Source organism: Mustelus asterias, chromosome 8 (assembly GCF_964213995.1).
Source record: "Mustelus asterias chromosome 8, sMusAst1.hap1.1, whole genome shotgun sequence".
NCBI lineage: Eukaryota > Metazoa > Chordata > Chondrichthyes > Carcharhiniformes > Triakidae > Mustelus > Mustelus asterias.
The window spans coordinates 84607389-84627122 of record NC_135808.1 but is presented as its reverse complement, the minus strand read 5'-3'; the positions used below and the strand labels follow the sequence as shown (position 1 = coordinate 84627122).

At 40.3% G+C, this 19734-nt stretch overlaps 1 protein-coding gene across 2 annotated transcripts in view; it reads right to left on the bottom strand.

The window, feature by feature from the left end:
* Positions 1-1140: 1140 nt before the first annotated feature.
* The window catches only part of cachd1 (cache domain containing 1), a 172010-nt gene continuing 153416 nt past the window's right edge, over positions 1141-19734 (bottom strand). The window contains exons 20-27 of one of the 2 annotated variants that reach the window (XM_078218408.1): positions 16550-16710; positions 14606-14692; positions 13825-13941; positions 12932-13083; positions 7072-7233; positions 6406-6483; positions 4392-4493; positions 1141-2913 (exon numbers count right to left, since the gene is read on the bottom strand). In XM_078218408.1, the coding sequence (XP_078074534.1) occupies positions 2672-2913; positions 4392-4493; positions 6406-6483; positions 7072-7233; positions 12932-13083; positions 13825-13941; positions 14606-14692; positions 16550-16710 (1101 nt within the window). In that variant the 3' untranslated portion in view covers positions 1141-2671. Of the gene's footprint in view, positions 2914-4391; positions 4494-6157; positions 6289-6405; positions 6484-7071; positions 7234-12931; positions 13084-13824; positions 13942-14605; positions 14693-16549; positions 16711-19734 lie in introns of those variants that run through there. The other variant, XM_078218409.1, reaches the window with a different exon arrangement.

Below are 19734 nucleotides of genomic sequence, written 5' to 3'. Positions count from 1 at the left end.
AGTTACAATGGAACATAGACTGAGAAGGTAGGCAAAACTATAGAAGTTCAATATGGAGAAGAGTAACTTTATCCACTTTGGATCCAAGATTTACAAGAGTTAGGCCTTTCAAGAGTGAAATCAACAAGCAATATTTCACACAAAGAATAGTGGAAATCTGAAACTCTGTTCCCCAAAATGATGTGGAATCTGGGTGAATTGAAAATTTCAAGACTGAGACTGATAGATAATGGCATCAAACAATAAGGAACAAAGTCCGGTAAACGGAATCAAGGATCATCTGTAATCTAAATGAATGACTGAACAGGCTCAATGGCCAACTTATCTTCCCATAACTTAACTGATCTGTTGAAAGAGAACCCATGCAAATTTCTGGTTTCAAGGCACAAGTTAAAATGGGGTTATTTCTTCTGACCAATGATGGACTGAACAATTAATCCCACATGTGCAGGCCAGTTAAAAGCTTCTGTGTTCACTATAGGTCTGCATAAGGTACCATGGCTAAAATAGTGTGAACTATTACAGAAAACCAACTCTTCATGCTCAATTTTTAATGATATTGTAGGGATAGGACCCATAGTCATGGGTACCTAAATATTATATTTCAAGGCCAGTTTGAGAAACAGTTCTGTAATATTTGTGCAACTTAACAGACAACCAAGATATTAAGTGCAGAAAAGATGGAGGAGGGATGATAACTGGGCAGGAAAGAACTGTGCACACCCCTTTTTCAACTGCACTACCTCAACTCAGAATATTGCCCTCACACATCTTTGATTTTATGTAGAAAAGCAAGGAGAAAAATGTTACAAATGTGGCTTTTCATGGATTAAAATACTTGGTCATCAGCCACAGCATTACAGTGACAATCTAGTTCCCTTGCTCCGAATAGAAAACATATTTTAGAAGGAAAACAAGAGAACTGCAGTTTCTTAGAATCTAGCAGTTGAGTGAAAATTACTGTCATATTTGGAAGCTTGTTGTATGCTTCCTTACAGCAAACTGACCATATTAAAGGCCCACTGTCTTGTCAAAAGCGTTTGGCAAAGCCTCTTACAATTATCTCAACAGCAAGTCATTTCAAAGTGATTCACATCGTAGTTTCGCAAGTTTGTAAACAAAAGAATGCCAAATACTTTTACATGTAGATGTGCTCATTTAATTTTAGAATTGTACTATATCATTGACAATGAGTAAAATCTATCTTCTAAGATTTTAATTGTTTAATAAGAATTTACAGTTTAAAAATGCAGGAATACAAATAATTATCACTTTAAATTTTTAGCAACTGTAACCATAAAAATAAAAAAATTTAAATTTACAATTTCATAAACAATTTATTTTAGGGAGATCTGGTTCGTGTGTGTGAACTATACATGAACCATGTATTGACTAGTAAATACCTTCCCTAAACTTCATGTCATTATCAGCAGCAACTTGAGTTTTTTTTTATATTAAGTGTAAAATCACATCTGACTGAAAGAGAAAAGACCACCAAAGAAGTTAATCTATACAGGACACACAGTTACTTAAAAAACAACTTATTTGCAGTATTGATTGCTCTTCAGCTCATGCTCGCCAACGACCAACTTCACCGTAGAGCTTTGAAGTCAATTGAAAACTCTGATACTGTATTTGAAAACATTCCACTGCACCACAAATATTTAACACCAACACTCCATAACAGAATCTTATTCCAAACTGATCTCATGACGTTGCCATTTTACAACGGCAGCTATAGACATCATATATCGCTTTACTTAGAACAGTAGTACTCATAAAATCGCCTGGTGGCTATCTGTGCCATGACTTTATGCTCACCTGTGATCCTGAGTAGAAATGATGTATGTACCCTTGGGACTCCATTCACAGCCTTCCCTGATGTGGGTTGTGGACCATGCTGGGAATTGGTTCTACTCTCCCACGTCTACCTTTCAAAAAGATGGCTTGGGAACTCTTAAGAGGCAGGCCTATCCCAGGTTCCAAATAAACAAGAGCCTTGTTAAAATTAAAACTACTGGGCCAATGGTTTACTTCTCTTCCTGTGGGGAAGTTCTTGCCCTCTATTTATCAAGTTCCCATAGTGGCATAGTTGGAATCAGGGTCCCACTGCATCAGAAGTCCAATCTGCATGTCTGCATCACTTGTTGTCTTCCCAAGTGAGCCTAAAGCAAGACACTGGTTAAAGATTGTGACCTTAAACACAACGTTAGCAATTTCTCTATTTTGAAAAGGTTTTTTGAGCCCATGCAATCAAACATAATGCATTTACAAACTTTAGTTTATCTGTGGATTCAATTAAAATTCTTTATCACTACTCGTGTAGCTTTCTTCAATCTTCATTCACAAGCTTTTCTGTAATAGAATTGACAGAAAAAACACATCAGTTCAATTTTCCAGTCAGTTTTTTTTTAAAAGAAATTGTTTCCTACGGTTGATTTCTGTTAAAAAGTTCAATAAATAGTAGAAAAATAATCCTTTATTTAAAAAATCTGAGATGCACTGTTAACACTTTTACAATTCCCACTGAGTTGCTTTGATGGTTTTCAGTGTTCCTTAGAAGTCCAGGAAAAGTTTTCACCATCTGACTCGAAGACTTTAATGATTTTTTAAAAAAGAGTTTTTGTAATTTTCTGATTGTAGCTTCCAGTGAATGGGGAGCCCAAGTGGTTCAGCATTCTGCATCCACAGTGTGGACTGTAACTGCAGCTTGTAGGTGATGGCTGTGATGGAGGGAAGGATGGTGATGCAGGCGGTAATGGTGAAACTTGTGACTTAGCAAAGCAGCAGTCTGAGGTGGAGTGTCCAACTCTAAGTCTTCCTCATGGTTCCCGACATCCACCCCAGCTGTTAACGGGTCATTATTGCATGGTGGATTTTCACTGTCCTCCTGAGGGCTCATGGTACTATATCCTGCGGATGAGTGCAATTTTACAGAATTAGTTAAACATGTCAGTTTTTGGCAGGCATTTCCATTTACAGAAGTTGTTTGATTTCAAATCCAACAATTTTAATGACCTAGCTTTTTATTTACAAAACTGCTCAACTGTGATTCAAGTCTAATTTCTCCCTCTCCTCTGCAAACATCACAATGAGACCCTGCGCTGCCATGTGCTTTTGTGTTGTTAAACTGTTTCAACATCTAGTTCTGGATGAGCTGAAATTCCCTCCAATTAAAAATTGGGGTACCTGAAAACTACTGTCCTCCGGCCTGCCACAAATGTTGATCCTTAGTCACTGATTGCAATGCTGACCCTGGACACGGTCCTAGGCTGAAACAGAATGTTCACAACCTCAATGTGCTATTTGACCCTCAACCGAGTTTCTGAGCCTATTCTTCACCAAGGCTTCACATTTCCACCTCGGGAATCATCTCCCTACCTGCCTCAGCCCATCTGCTGCTGAAACCATGACTTATCCTTTTACCTCCAGATTTGACTATTGTAGCTCTTCTGAATGGCCTCCAACTGTCACTCTCCAAAAGCTTAAGCTCATCCAAAACTCTACTGCTCATATCTGAACTTGCACTAAATTTTACTCATCCATCAAATCTACTTGTTGATCTATCTTGGCCCCCAGTTCTCAAGCTTCTAACATTTTCATCCCCTTTACATTATTTTATGGCTGTACCCCTACCCATCGCTGTGCCCTCCCTCCAGCCCTGCAGCCTTACAAGAAGTTTACATTCCCCCAAACCTAGCCTTCTGTTTATCTTCCACAACTGTACTCCAGTTGTGAATAAATGCTTCCAGAAAAGGAAAAGAGACTATTGAAGTTGAAGCATTATAATCAAATACATAAAATTATCACAGGGATAACTTAGGCGCAAATGCACCAAAATCATTGTAATTGCATCATTTAATAAAGTGTTCAACTGATGTATTTCCTACATGTATCACTGAAACAATTATCAAATTTATCGTCTAAACTCAAACAGCATCTTGAAATATTTGTTCATTTTAAGCATAGGTTTCTTAAACACTCATAAAAGCCTAGTGTAAGAAAACTAAACACTGTCAAACTCATGCTGTGACAACAGCTCCTATTCAGGGGGCTCTGGACAGTGTTGCTGCATTATATAAACAAAAGTCCCCACAGAATATTTTTAGCAAAGTAATACCAAAAAATGGTTAGGTGTTAAAATAAAGAAACAGCAGTACAAGAGATGTTTATCTCTCATGAATTTTTCTGGAGATTCTTTCATGCATTTGAAGATAATTCATTTTCAGTTTTGACTGGGGCTCAACATCAATCACAGCCCACACAGATAGGACCAGTTTCCTTCAGACAGAAACAGGATCATTTTCAACTTCTGAAATGCTAAATACCGCTGAGAAATGAATAAGCTTTTTTTTCCTCTGTCAAGTGAAATGCAAGGCCGTTGATCTTACCATGATCACTCTCTGTTCCTGATCTTCCCCAGTAGCGGCGCCTGCGTTCTGGACTGTGCGCATGTCGTTCTATCACAGCCGCTATAAATCTTGTGTTACTGACTATTCAAAAGAAAGAACAGAAAATTCTAAGTGCAGACAATAACTTTCTCTTCTCAATGCGCAATTCTAAATAAGAGAATTTAAAATTTCAAGTGTCAATGTTTGGGGGTTGGGGCAGAGAGGAAGGGAAAAAAGGAGTTCAAATGAACTGGTAAATTTAATCAGAGGAGGAGGAGGTCAGGCATTTACTGACCCACTCACCAGTTTCAGACACAGTGGATGCTTCCAATCTACAGATGCAGTCCCAGCAGCCAGTGTCCCCAAGGGCATGGGACAGTAACTAATTAAATGTTAAAGGCTTCAGTAACCAAGGCAATACTTGTCCTTAATACTGAAAAAAGTGAGTGGTAACAGTACTCTTTGTTCAGAAGGTACTTGCTCCATTCTATTTCTTTGCAGCTTTCAATTTGTTTTATTCCATAAGTTTTCTTCAACACATTTCATTTTTATTTCTCAAATTTACTTTCACTTCTAATGCATTTGTGATTCAACTTTGCAGCTTGTCCTTGGGGCACTACTTTTGCAAATCAAGTTTGTAAATATTGGTTGGAAATTAAGACTGCATTTCAGTAAATAGGGAGCTGGTAACGTATTTTCACAGGACTAGTAATCCAGAGGCCCAGAGTAATGCCCTGGGGACACTGGTTTAAATACCACTACAGCAGCTGGTGGAATTTAAATTCAACTAATAGCACAGTTCTAAAAATCCCGAACCTACGTGACTCCAGATCCACTGCAATGTGGATATTTTCACGTCAGGTTGGTGAGTGGCTTGAAGGGGACCCTGCAGATGGCGATGTTCCCGTGTATCTGCTGCCCATATCTTTCTAGATGGAAGTGATCATGGGTTTGGGAGGTGTTGTCTAAAGATCTTTGGTGAATTGCTGAAGTGCATCCTGTAGAAAGTACACACTGCCGCTTCTGAGCGTCGGTGGCAGTGGGAGTGGATGTTTGTGGATGTGGTGCCAATCAAGCGGGCTGCTCTGTCCTGGATGGTGTCAAGCTTCTTGAGTGTTGTTGGAGCTGCACCCATCCAGGCAAGTGGGGAAGTGTAAATCGGACAGCAACTTTTAGATTTCCACATATAATTTCACATGCATGGATGCTGAAAGTTGCTGGCTGATTCACTTGAGGGAGCACTGATTGGTCTGGATTTGCATTAATAATAGTGAGGCAATCAATACTGATTTTTGATCCTGATCGTGCCTAGAAGCAGAAGGTCAATTGTACCAACACCCCTACAGATGCAGCTGAGATCAGTTAATGTATCACTAACCAACACTGAGCCGGGTCAGCACAATAGTTCAATTTACCAGTTTGTCTATCAGGGAATGCTCCTTTTTAAATTTTAGTTGAATTGATACATTTTGCCGACCATCTTTGGTATACTCATTTTCCAATAGCTTTATAAAGGTTTTTTCTTCTCCTGAAAACATTAGATGGTGCAGGGATACAGCTCCATGGATGCCAGATGTCTTCCTGGATCCTACTCTCATAATTTCTCTTTGTGATTCTACCTAAACTATTCTGTCATGGGCAACCCCAAACAGTTGTCAATCACAATCAAAAATGGGACTTCTCCCTTCTCTTGCGTTGGGAGACCAAGGTCTCCTTCACCAGCTCAGTTGAAGTACACTAACTCAGTACCTATCAGGCATGGAACCGTAGTCTTCCTGCTCTATGGTTCAGTATCCGAATGGGTAGGAGTTATCAGAAGCACCAGGTGGCACCCTCTCACGTTACAACTGAAGATTTTCTTTTCACCTCCAGTTAAAAGAAACTTTACGCTTGATGCCTTTTCAAAGGGGAATTCAGAATCACAGATAAATAATTGAGTCGTTTTCATGGAAAAATAAAACATTTCAATGAATCAAAAGTTCTTTCCATCCTCATCACAAGAAGTAACACTTACTGATGCCTCTGTCCTCATGACTATCTTCATCTCGCTCATCTCGATCATTTTCCAGGTTGGACATTCGCACAGACATCTCTTTTAAAAAAAAAAAATTTAGGCGAAAAGATTATTTTTGAGTATATTTGCACATCAATTTTTCCAATCAATCTTTATTTACAAGGAGGTTAGGACTTCTTTCAGCTGACACATTAAATCCATTCTGGGAGCAGCGCCAAATCCAAAGGGCATTGGAGGTATCACAACACAAAACTATGAAATGGAAGAATTTATGGAGTTACATCAAAGGAATAAACAGATAATCTTAGAGCTGCACTTGTCTTACAGAGCTGCCTTTTCCATAGTGCTGACTTAGGCAGCAGTCAGGGAATAAATCTTCTGCTTTATGTGGCTCAATAGTTTACCAGGTCGTGCCATTAATATCAATAAACAACTGAATTCCCACATGTCTTAGAGGTGATAGATAAAATATGGTTTTACTTTGGTCTCTTGGTTTCATAAGCTAAGTAAAGCCTGCCCTTTCGTTCCTACCAAAAACAGTTTCATCCATTATATCAAACATTCCTAACTTGAGGTTTATGCATGTTCTAGATACTGCTACTTTCTGGAGTTTACCATAAATACTTTTTTCTTCATGATTTTGGAAAGGATGGTTACTGTTCTTACCTTGTGCTGCGAGAGGAGACATGTGCTGGTGACTTCTCCTATGTATCTGGTGTCGATAAGCATACACCGCCAGAACAAGCACCATGATACACCCCATGATTCCACCAGCCACAGGTCCAACTGGGGCACTTTTGATCATGTTCAATGCTATAACCTCATCTCCTAGAATTAGGAATGTTAAAAAAAACAACAGGTTACTTGGCTTAATATCTGTAAAAGTGTATATTCAGATATCAGCTTTGATATAAACATACAATTGAGGTTGAATCTAATGGTGTTGCAGTTTCTCATAATGTCTCGAAAAAATTAACATCTGGTAACAGATGTCATCTTTTATCATGTGAACACGAAGCAACACTAATGGCAGCCGGGAGGAAGCACCACCCCTGAACTTAGTACACTTCCCACTTTAGCAAAAAGGCATGAAGATGGGCTCAGTGATCCATAATCTGAAGAATCAGTCTCAGGCTTCAGAACTTCTAATCTTTCACCTTGGCTGGAGTAGCACTGAGATGTGCATTAACTGGCAGAAATCAACTGAAGACAGTACTGGAGTCAGCTCTGCTGGCCATAGAGATTTACAGCATGGAAACAGGCCCTTCGGCCCAACTTGTCCATGCCGCCACTAAGCTAGTCCCAATTGCCTGTGTTTGGCCCATATCTCTCTATAGCAATCTTACCCATGTAACTGTCTGAATGCTTTTTAAAAGATAAAATTGTACCCGCCTCTACTACTACCTCTGGCACTCGTTCCAGACACTCACCACCCTCTGTGTGGAAAAAATTGCCCCTCTGGATCCTTCAGTATCTCTCCCCTCTCACCTTAAACCTATGCCCTCTAATTTTAGATTCCCCTACTTTTGGGAAAAGGTGTTGACTATCTACCTTATCTATGCCCCTCATTATTTTATAGACTTCTATAAGATCACCCCTAAGCCTCCTACGCTCCAGGGAAAAAGTCCCAGTCTATCCAGCCTCTCCTTATAACTCAAACCATCAAGTCCCGGTAGCATCCTAGTATATCTTTTCTGCACTCTTTCTAGTTTAATAATATCCTTTCTATAATTGGGTGACCAGAACTGTACACAGTATTCCAAGTGTGGCCGTATCAATGTCTTGTACAACTTCAACAAGACTCGTGTATTCAATGTTCTGACCAATGAAACCAAGCATGCCGAATGCCTTCGTCACCACTCCGTCTACCTGTGACTTCATTTTCAAGGAGCTATGAACCTGTATCCCTAGATCTCTTTGTTCTATAACCCTCCCCAACACCCTACCATTAACTGAGTAAGTCCTGCCCTGGTTCGATCTCCCAAAATGCATCACCTCACATTTATCTAAATTAAATTCCATCTGCCATTCATCAACTCACTGGCTCAATTGATCAAGATCCTGTTGCAATCCTAGATAACCTTCTTCATTGTCCACTATGCCACCAATCTTGGTGTCATCTGCAACTTACTAACCATGCCTCCTAAATGCTCATCCAAATCATTAATATAAATGATAAACAACAATGGACCCAGCACCGATCCCTGCGGCACACCGCTGGTCACAGGCCTCCAATTTGAAAAACAACCCCCAACAACCATCCTCTGTTTTCTGCCATCCAACCAATTTTGTATCCATTTGGGTACCATGAGATCCCATGAGATTTAACCTTCTGCAACAAACTACTATGTGGTACCTTGGTCCCATAGATAAGAACCTGCCTGATGTTCACTATCCAGGTTCACTGAAATATGGGGCTCTATTTTCGATCCCAGATTCAGGAACCTGACGACCAGATCATTTCTGATAAGAACACAGCACGGTGGCACAGTGATTGGCATTGCTGTCTCACAGTGCCAGGGACCCGGTTTTGATTCCCGGCTTGGGCCACTGTCTGTGTGGAGTTTGCATATTCTCCTCGTGTCGGCGTGGGTTTCCTCCCACAGTCCAAAAAACGTGCTGGTTAGGTGCAGTGGCTTTGGAACATCAACGGTCATGAAAGGCACTATAAATGCTATTCTTCATTTTTCTATTTCTTAAGATATAAGAAAAGCACCATTTAGTAGGCTAGGTGGCACAGTAGACTAGGGTGGCACATTGGTAAAGATTAGCATTGATGCCTCTCAGTGTCAGGGACCCAGGTTCGATTCGTGGCTTGGGTCACTTCAGTGTGGAGTCTGCACGTTCTCCCTGTATCTGTGTGGGTTTCCTCCAGGTGCTCCGGTTTCCTCCCACAGTCCGAAAGACATGCTGGTTAGGTGCAGTGGCAATGTTAAATTCTCCCTCAGTATACCCTAAAAGTTAAAGTTTATTTATTAGTCACAAGTAAGGCTTATATTAACACTGCAATGAAGTTACTGTGAAATGCGACCCGAACAGGCGTCGGAATGTGGCAACTTTGGGATTTTCACAGTAACTTCATTGCAGTGTTAATGTAAGTCTACATGTGACACTAATAAATAAACTTTAAAAACTTTAAAACTAACTTTAAACTTAAAAAAGACTCTAAACTTTTCTGGATCCTGACCTCACGTCACATCAGTGTCAATGACACAACGTGGCTTTTAAACCCAAAGGCTCTAATTAGACTAGCCGCGAGTTCAGTGCCCAAGAAGTGACAGAGTGCTAACTGGAAGCCAGAGCTATTCCTGGAGGGTGATTTTCAAAGGCTGATGGCACTCGTGGCTGGGCTTGCTGTTGCTTTGAGGAAAGCAGGAAAGCAGAGGACTGGCAACCTCACTCAAGTGCTCAAACGTTCACTCACTTACTTAATCCACTCTGCTCAAACAGGGGCAATTCTATGCTACCACAAGCACCTGTTTGACTCTGATTTTAAATCGCGCCATATACCGTGGCCAGAATTTTCCGCTCCTGTTTGCATTGGATGGATTTGGTAACGGGCGTGGAAAATATCACGAGAAGTGCAAAGTCACGTTTTATGTCAGTGTGAAAATATGACATGATTGTCCCCTCCTCTTGTCAGTGACAGGCCGCATTTCCCAACGCTGAACACGGAACGTCATTCTAACACGTTTACATATTATCAGGCCCATACTGGAATCATCCACCCTGTCAAAAAATCCATCCCCAATGGTGTGATGGCAGAACGGTGTGAAGTATGACTGGTCTCCGAAGACGTGCACTTGGCAAGTAGACTTCCCACGGGAGCTCTGGTGGCTGCAGTGCTCAGAGGGAGAGGGTTATGCCCAGGCATCAAGTGGGCACTACCCTGGGGGTGCAGCAACCTGGTTGAACTGGTTTGCTCGCTTTGCGCTGGGGTGACCTTTAAAAATGGTGCCCAGGATCACTAAGTATCTGAGATGATGGCGGGGTAGGCGAATCAGAGGTTGGTGATATGTTGTATGATCCATTTTTTTTCAAATTTCCACACTATATGGCTGTGGGCGCCGCTTTGCTGGTGATATTAGGCTGTGTTGTGTTTATCGCTGAATCAATATTTGATGGATTTTGGTTTTGAATTTTCTCTATATATGCAGTGTTGACATGACGCAGGCCAGCTTTTGGTAGTGGGCCACGAACAAATATCATATTTTGAGTTTTTTCTCTCCCATGATTCAGTCAGAACGTGTGAGATTTTCTGTGACAAAGCTACCTGCTATAATGTCCACATTGACTGGGTAGCAAAGTTTTGTCACCAGAAGAGTGGAATAGATGAGTGGGAGGACCAGAACCTCAGTTACATTAGGAAGCCAGACTAGACCCCAACATTTTTTTCTTTTTGGCATAAAAATGTGAGGATAGGCTATTTCTCTCCAAAGTATGGATCTTTTATAGTAAAACAAACTTTATTTAATAACGCAGTTTTTAAATATAGCTCTAACAAATGAAGCAGCTTAACCATTAAGAGTTGAACAATATTTAAAAATGAAAGGAAGCAATTTTACTTTCTAGCTTTAGACTGTTCCAGTACCAAATAAGCCCCATTCATGCATAGATCAAAACCACTTTCAAATAGATAGTTAGCAAACCCAGGCATACTTGATATAAATTGTGTTGACAGTCTTTAACCTTTGAGAGAGAAATTTTGTGGAGATAAAGCGAATTCTCAGGAGCAGCCGCTCCTGATTTCAGCAGACCTGCACTGCAATTCCCTAGTTTTTCCCCTGCTACAGACGTGGCTCCTCCCATCACCACACCAACACCTGACCGATAACTAAAAAACCCAGGGGAAACCTTCATCTATAAACAAAAATCCATCAGCTCTATCCGAAGTAAACATTACATAGCTAAAATGAATGATTATCCTGCTCTCCCAAAATCTCGGCTGCATTCCTTCTACACATACTGACTGCCTGTAGAATAAAGCTAAATTTCAAACATTCCTCTTAAAAATAAAACAATATATACTTAGATCAATTGCACTATCATCGCACTGGAATACTCATTCAGGTGCAGAAGGATAACAAGACTGCAAAGAGATGATTTTCTGGGGTATGCTCAACTGGGCAATTTATTTTGAAATCACCTACTATCTTTTGAAAGATGGATTGCATTTGATTTTTTTTGTCCTGTCCAAAAGATATGAAGGACTCTCTTTTTACAGTATTTTGCTGGATTCTGGAGTTCTGTTCAAGTTTGGGTATGACTTTGAGGGAGGTCAGGGCAGTTTCTTGTCCTGTGGCGCAGACAGGTGCTCCTGACCTAGTGGGTCTGCTTATCCAGAAAGTATTGTAGGTATTGCAGTGTTGTTTGATGGAACTGGAAATCTGTTCATAGGTTTGAATGACTCTACTTTCAATAAATTGAGAGAGCCTTTGGGCAGCCTTCGCACATCAAGACCTGAAATTTCCATTCTACACTCCATTTGGATATAAAGTGATGGGCTTCATATAAGGAGTCGGAACAGGAAAAAACTAGCTACAATCATCCGTCTTCAGGGTTACAAGATAAAACTTAGAATGCTGTGATATTAGCATTTGTACCAAACTATGTTCATGGGTAGTCACTGGGAATAACAGTATTCAACACAGATTAACGAATTGTAAATATGTCAACTGGGGATGTAATACACCTCAGACTGAAACAGCTTGTTGGCTATCTGCCAAATGATAACAACTCAGGCTAGAAAACATGACAGCTAACAAACTGGATAAAAATAGATGAAGAAAATTAAGTCGGAAGAAATAACACCAATGGAATTACGGAAAAGAGACAGCAATGGAGATTATGACCATTTTAATGTTAAGCATTGAAACGCCTTTAGGTCTGTTTTATTATTTTAGCATTTTAATTAGCCAGTTTATTTTTTTTCCATTCATTCATGGGACATAGGTGTCACTGGCTCGCCAGCATTTATTGCCCATCCCTAGTTGCCCGAGGGCAGTTGAGAGACAACCACATTGCTGTGGCTCTGGAGTCACATGTAGAATCCATGAAAACAAGAATGTGGGCAAGCCAATATTTGAAACATGAATGATTATCAAAACCAAAAAGGGGTCACTGCTACAGCATGATGCAAGTGAATAAACTTTCTGTGACACATTTGAATTTAAATTTACAGGAATGGGGTTGAGGAAACAGATCTCTTGATGAGAAAAGGGTAATGGCATAACTTCTCTCCTTTTAAATAAAAAGTCAAATACTTTTAACGGACAGTCTAATCCCTGAAAAACCATCGCAAAAAATTCCTTGAATCTATAATTTATTGTTTGACCACTTAAAATGTTAACATCCAGTGTTACTCGCTCTCTTGGATGTATTCTTATGGGCTGTAACAAATTGGATAACCCTCCTACAGATTTAACTGGAATCCTCAAGGATAGTAAATAATTCACAATATAAGTGGATAACTATATTGTCTCTTACACTATTTTACCATCCTTGCTGCCCATTGTACCATTCTTACCTAAGGCAGGCATGTCATCGATATATGGGCTCTTGGCCCCCACAATTCCTCCAAAGCATTCTTTCTGGGAAGCACAGTATGGTTCATCCAGATGTGTTTTTCCATCACTGTCCACCATACACCATTCACAATCTAAAACGCCAAAACAATCACTGAAATATAAAGGAAGGAATCTGTCATTAGACACTGGCAACCAGAAAAGGTTATTTTTTGTTACCTCTACTTTTCTCTCCAAGCTATTGATTGTGTTGGATTATGGGTCTGAAGACACCAATTGCTCCTGATACCTCACTTAAACGACCAATCTCAAGAGTCAACTTAGACAGCCGTGTGCTTCCAAGCAGTTTGATAGTGGAAATATCATAACTGAACTAATTCTGTCCTCATCCATTGTCATTGCACTTTCCAGAAAGGTTCACTGGGTAGGAACCAAAAGGAAATCGCATTGATTTTTCACCTTTCACAGCCTAGGATCGAGTTAACTCAACTGCTTTCCTGTCTTAGGTTGGTTAACATTTCATGGATGTGCAACAGCATTGTCACCAGCAGTCGACCCTACGGTCGTAGGAACAATATAGGTTAATAAACCATCAATTGTTACTGGTGCTAATTTTCTTCTTTGTAAAGTTCAGAACTTATCCAAACCAGTTTCCCCTAATATGTTTAGACTCTATTTAAAACAACAAAACATTCAACTTAAAAGACAGAAATTAAGTTTTTAAAAATCTTGATTCCTTACAATTTTATTTTCTTTGAAAAGGATTCCTGGATTTTGGTTGATCTGACGATCAAGAATAAAACAATAAATCCATTCTCTTGCAACTTCTGCTGCAAAGAGAAAAATGATTGTTTCGCACATCTCCAGGCCCCACGTTTGCACATTGTAACCTTACCCGCTTGATGTCCTTTGACTGCATCTGGTGTTAATGCACTGTGGGAGGCTTTCCTGTAGACTGGGGTCAAAGGCAGCAAGCGTCAGTGGCTCCTGATGGACTTCACAGCTAGGATTTCTATTTTATTAAAAAAGAAATCAATTACTCACATGGTAAGCATTTGCTGACATATCAGTTCCTTTTAAAAATTATTAAGCGTGTCTCATTTCTCCCATCTCCCTTGAAGGTATCGATTTCTTGACGAGTTTTGGTTCTCAAATCTCAGTTGCACTCTGGTACATTGGCTATTCGTGCATTCTTCATAAATGAGCCGAGACTATGCGTTTCAGCAAGCTGCTCCACAATGGGGGACACAACAGAAACGTACCTTGCCCTTACCAGACTGACATGTGCACTGATGGTGTTCAGCAGAGTGAGTCCTGTTTGAATTTGTTTTCTCCCTAACACATCACTGGAGCTATAATAGCACCCCCAGTGTTGCTTCTGAGATCAGCTAACTCAGGACAGGCCAAGGATTAAACTGGGAATCGTTCTGCATTGTATATTCTATACCGCACACATTTCCCCACAAAGCGGTTCTGACATTTAAGTCGCTCTATCAGACAATTTTAGCTCCTGGAACATGTCCTAAAGCTCTCAGCCATCAAACTGGCTGCTGGGAATGGTGAGGGATTCAACAAATGTAATATTTGAGAATTTTTAAAACAGTTATAATTCAGTGAGCAAATGTTACCATCATCCAGGACAATTACACTTCAAAAAAATGTGGAATGATTCTTGCCTGCTCTCTGCATTGGTCAAGTTGCCAGTACATTCGTTCACCTCCAGGGGGCATTCACAGGGGCACTCACACTCATTCTGTTCCATTCTGAACAAAAACAAGAAACTGGTTATCATTAATTGCACAAAGAAGTTAATCACAAGAGAACAAAATTCTCAGGTTTTCAGCAATTTATTTTTTGAACAGATGCACTTTTTGAAAATTCAACTCTCCTTCCCTTCCTCCTCACCTACAAAAGCCCTTTCCACATCCTGATCAAACTCCCTCAAAATAACATGGAGTTATTAATATCAGTTACTGGTTCAGAGAAGATAACTAACTTGTTCAATAGTATTGCTACGGTGGTACACTAATGTATTGCGGCTCTCTTGTCTTCATAAAGAGGCATGAACATTTTCAACAGCTGTTATTCCTTTTAAGACTTCATGTATAATACATTCATATAGATTTCATGACAGTCCACAAACAGATGGGATTGGTGCTTAACTATCAGGAAAACCCAATGAATCCAAAGTTCTGGTGGCAGGAAGAACTAAACGTTTTAGCGTAGGGGCTCACAATTTTGTGTTGCAGCCGGAATCTAACAGGTTTCCATGTCATTTAGTGAGTGGAAAAATCATGATTGCAAAGGTTAGATGGACCTACTGTCCACCCCTTTACCCCCAAGAGGTATTCCCAGGAATTTAATCATTAATTTACCTGTTCAGCCCAGCAAATACTGGAGAGCAGATAGAGGCTCTACTGAGGATTTTTAAGTGCCCTAAAAATTTGCTGACCATTCACCTCTTTTGTTCAGAGCTTCAAATCTTCACACCCATGAAAGGTTCAGGTTCTCCAGTGGGTGCTTCCACACAGTCAGGCTGCTTACCCCCCCACAAAAAAGAAAACAGCTCCTTCCTTGCAATGTGGGACATAGTCAACTAGTACAGCAATCCAGGAAGCAGGAATCCTGCTCCTCCATGCCTGCTCCCTTAAAAATATCCACTTACTGTTACAATTTTCAGAGTAATGTTGCAAACTACAAATCTAGATACCAAAATTCAATCTATTGAGATATTTATGGTTTACATAACCTACACTTAGAAATAATGTCAGTGTTGAAAATTCCAAAGTAAATTTCCATATTTATGTCTATTCAGTGAAGGTCATGTGGAACCAAGGCAACATTTCACAATGTGATCAAAACGGGTAGAAATATTTCATTAAAAATTTGTCTTAAAAATACAGATCATTCAGACTTAAGTGAATGCTTCCACAGAACATCTCAAATATGTATAGTTTTTATTATCAAATTGTGTTTGAGATATATTTGGAATTGGTCTTTCTCAGGAAGCATGCTTGCACTAGGCTTCTGGACATGGAGAGGTAGTTGGCTTTTCCCCCAGTTTTATGCTGATTCATGATACAGGAAGGATTATTTCTCAAAGAATAAAAAGATGACATCATTTGCAATAAATTCTCTTCCAAAAATGTGGGTGATGCTCAATTGACAGGACAATATGATTTTCTCAGTCTCACAAACAGTCATGGACACCATGTTACAACTCACTGTGCCACCCGCTATGTTTGTCACAGATTCACCACCTTACCAAGATACCCTACAACTTGAAGGCATACTAAGTGATTCTGCCTATATGACCAGACAGTATATGGAACAGAAGGAATAAGTTTTATTAAAAAATCTCATCAACATGTTTAACTCATCTTGCTCTTTCAAATGCTGACTGACCAGCAATGCCTTTTCAGAATTTTAAATATCTATTTCTTCCATGTACGCATTAAGAATGTCATGGCTGAAAACAATGGCAACTGTCACATATGATTGTGCCACAGAATTTGATAAGCACTAATAATAATTTACCAACTGATTGGTTTTGTGCAATATTGCATTTCCTCAGAAGCAACGCAAAATCCTATCAAGTAGATATCATTCATGTTACTCACCTGTGACAGTTCAGGCAAAGCCTGTCTACCATACTGCAGGCACAGAAAGCAAGCGCATCACACGTTTCATTAACAATTCCAAGAAACGCATTGGTGCCAGGAATCCTGGTTAATCGATACTTCGAACAATGGCTACCATGGACAAGGTTGGTCAGATCACCCTATCAAAAGTAGGATATGAAAATAACATGAAGAAATCACAAGGACAAGATGTTCAATTAAGTTCTTCCAATACAATTGGCCCAATGGATAAATGCAGCACTTGCATGTTGCTGTGAAATGCAGACCAGCTCAATCTCAAGTCTGCTAAATTGCAAGGGTAACAATGGAGCTATTACATTTGGCCTCATCACCCTTAGACTAGAAAAAAATACAATTAAGAATTTTTGTCCCTGCTGGTGTAGTTCAAACCAAATGGTTAATGGTAGGTTTTAGGCAATTTTTCAAGCTTCGTCCATTTGCATAGCTTCAGGTACAGGTTGGACAGTTGCATGCAGAAGGCCATTGTTTACAGCAAATAAGAACATGCATGTGAAATATAAGGGAAAGGAGGTAACTAAAGGGTCAGAACAGGTGGGATGTCAACAATTCTGAATGCTTTTGCAAAGGCTTAACTGGCATCTTAACTTATTTGTCAAGGGTGAAAGGGGAAGGGATTAAGAAAAGTTAAAATGAAGGGAAAGAAAACTCTGTTTAGGCACAAGTCTGAAAGTCAGTAACAAAGCATCCAAATCCTGTTTGATGTCTGCTGAAGTAAATATGGTGCTTTATGAGGGGCTTGTCAGGAGGTTAGTCATCTGCCACCACAATGAGCTATTCCACAGTTCATCATGGAAGCTTTCCGAGAAATGAAATTTGCCTGGTGCCTAGGGGCTTAAAGCGGAGTATCATGGCACAGTTGACAAGCTCACTGGATGTGCCAGCCCTCTGCTGGACGGTATTGTAAGTGTCCTTGCAGCAGCTGGCACAGCTTTACATCAGGCTTGCTGACTATAAACCTGAAAAACTGTCACAGCTAAGCAGTTGTTCCAGGGAAAGCAGAAAATATTGGTCATAGCTTAGAGATTGATCACTCTGAAAAGCCTTCCTTCATGCAGTATCACTGAACATATGACAGGCTGTGACTGGGATGTTTCTGAGGAAGCACCCAGAAGTACAGTTGGTCAGGTACTCACACAAGTTATTGGTGCCTTCAGTCTGCAGTTTGTGAAGAGGAGGCTCTGCATGCAGGTAACACCTGCCAAAATGAGGTGTGTTCATTTCTCTCTGCATTTGCAGCTGTGCGTAGCAGCCACAGGGCACAGATCATGTCCTGTGCAGTTTGCCCTATCTGGTATCCTTTACTTCTTCCAAATCCCTCAGATAAGGTAATTTTCATTCCTGGTACTGATGGTAGGTGGCCTGCTTCTATACTGTACACTCGATCTAGATGTGACGTTTACCATCAAGGAGTCAGTATTAACATGGGGAGTCCCTATCAGGATATCTTGATTTTGGGTGGGGAGAAGAGGGAAGCATTCAACTGTTTCAGTCCCTCTATCTCCCATTGTTTTGCAGAATTCTTGTGTTCAAGGATTTAGATAGGAGTAAATAAAGATAAAACTTTTTCCATTGGCTGGAAGGTTAATAGCAAGAGAACATAAATTGATTGGCAGAACCATCCGAGGCAATATACAGGAAAATTCTGTTCCATGATAAATGGTTAGGATTTGAAATGCACTGCCTGATAAGGTGCTACATACAGATACAAAAGAATTGCAGGGATGTAACGCAAGAACAGGTACAACTAACTTGATTGCTCTTCAAGAGAGTCGTTGAAGACTCAATAGTCCTATTGGCCTCTTTCTGTGCTGTACTAATCTGGATACTATGATTCTTTTCTCTGGTTTTCTCAATGATGTAGGAGGCATATTTCTCCCCAGCAATTAGCACAATGTTCATAAAAATAAAATTAAGCTTCAGTTCCCACAAAACTGAGTTTCCAATCTAACTGGGGATGTTCGTAGCTGTTTGCACAACATTCAGTACCGTTCGTAACTCTTCAGATACTAAAGCGGTCAGTGTCCATATGCAGCAAGACGTGGACTACATTCAGGCTCGAGTTTCTAAGTAGCAAGTAACATTCGCACCACACAAGTGCAAGGCAATAACTATCTCCAACAAGAAGAATCTAACCATCTCCCGTTTTCATTAAATGGCATTACCACCACTGTATCCCCCCACTAACAACATCCTTGGTGTTTTCAGAAACTGAACCAGAATAGCCATATAAATTGTATGGCTACAAGAGCAGATCAGAGGCTGGGAATCCTATGGCAAGTAGTTCATTCAAAACCTGTCTACCATCTATATGGCACAAGTGTGGTGGAATGCTGTCCACTTGCCTGAATCTGTATAGCTCCAACAACACAAGAATCTCATCACCATCGAAGACAAAGCAGCACTTTGGACTGGCACCCCACCCACCACCTTCAACATCCACTCCCTCCATGATCAACGCAAAGTCAGAGCAATGTTTACCCATCTACAAGATGCACCACAGAACTCACTAATTCTCTTTCAACAGCAGATTCCAAACCCATAACCTCTATAATGTAGGACAAGGACAGCAGATGCTATGGGAACACCTGCAAGTTCCCCTCCAAGCCACACACCATTCTGACGTGGAACTATATCAGCATTCCTTCGCTGTTACTGGGTCAAGATTCTGGAATCCCCTCCCTCGCAGTACTTTGGGTGCGCCTACACCATCACGTGGACTGCTGCGGTTCAGCACTACCCTCTCAAAAGCAATTGGGGATGGGCAGCAAATGCTGGTCCAGCCAATGACACCCACATCCTGTGAAAAACAAAAAACGGGCATGACTGCAGAGACAAAGCCTGCATCTAGGATGAGTAAATTTCCTTTGCCTGGCTGTTTGATCAATTGATACAGTGGCTTGGGAATGAGGTCATAACAATTATTTTGGGCACAGTGCTATGAAGTTTTATGGGAAGAAAATAAACAGTGAAAGTGAAGGGGAAAGAGAAGAATCTAAAATATCCATTTAATTAAAAGGGAAAACTGACTATTATTTTCAGGAACAAAAAAAAAATTAAGCCAACCTCAATCTGTTAGATTTCAACTGAGCTCTCAATTCATATTCAAAAGATTAAAACAATCTGCAGAAAATGGCTGCTGAATT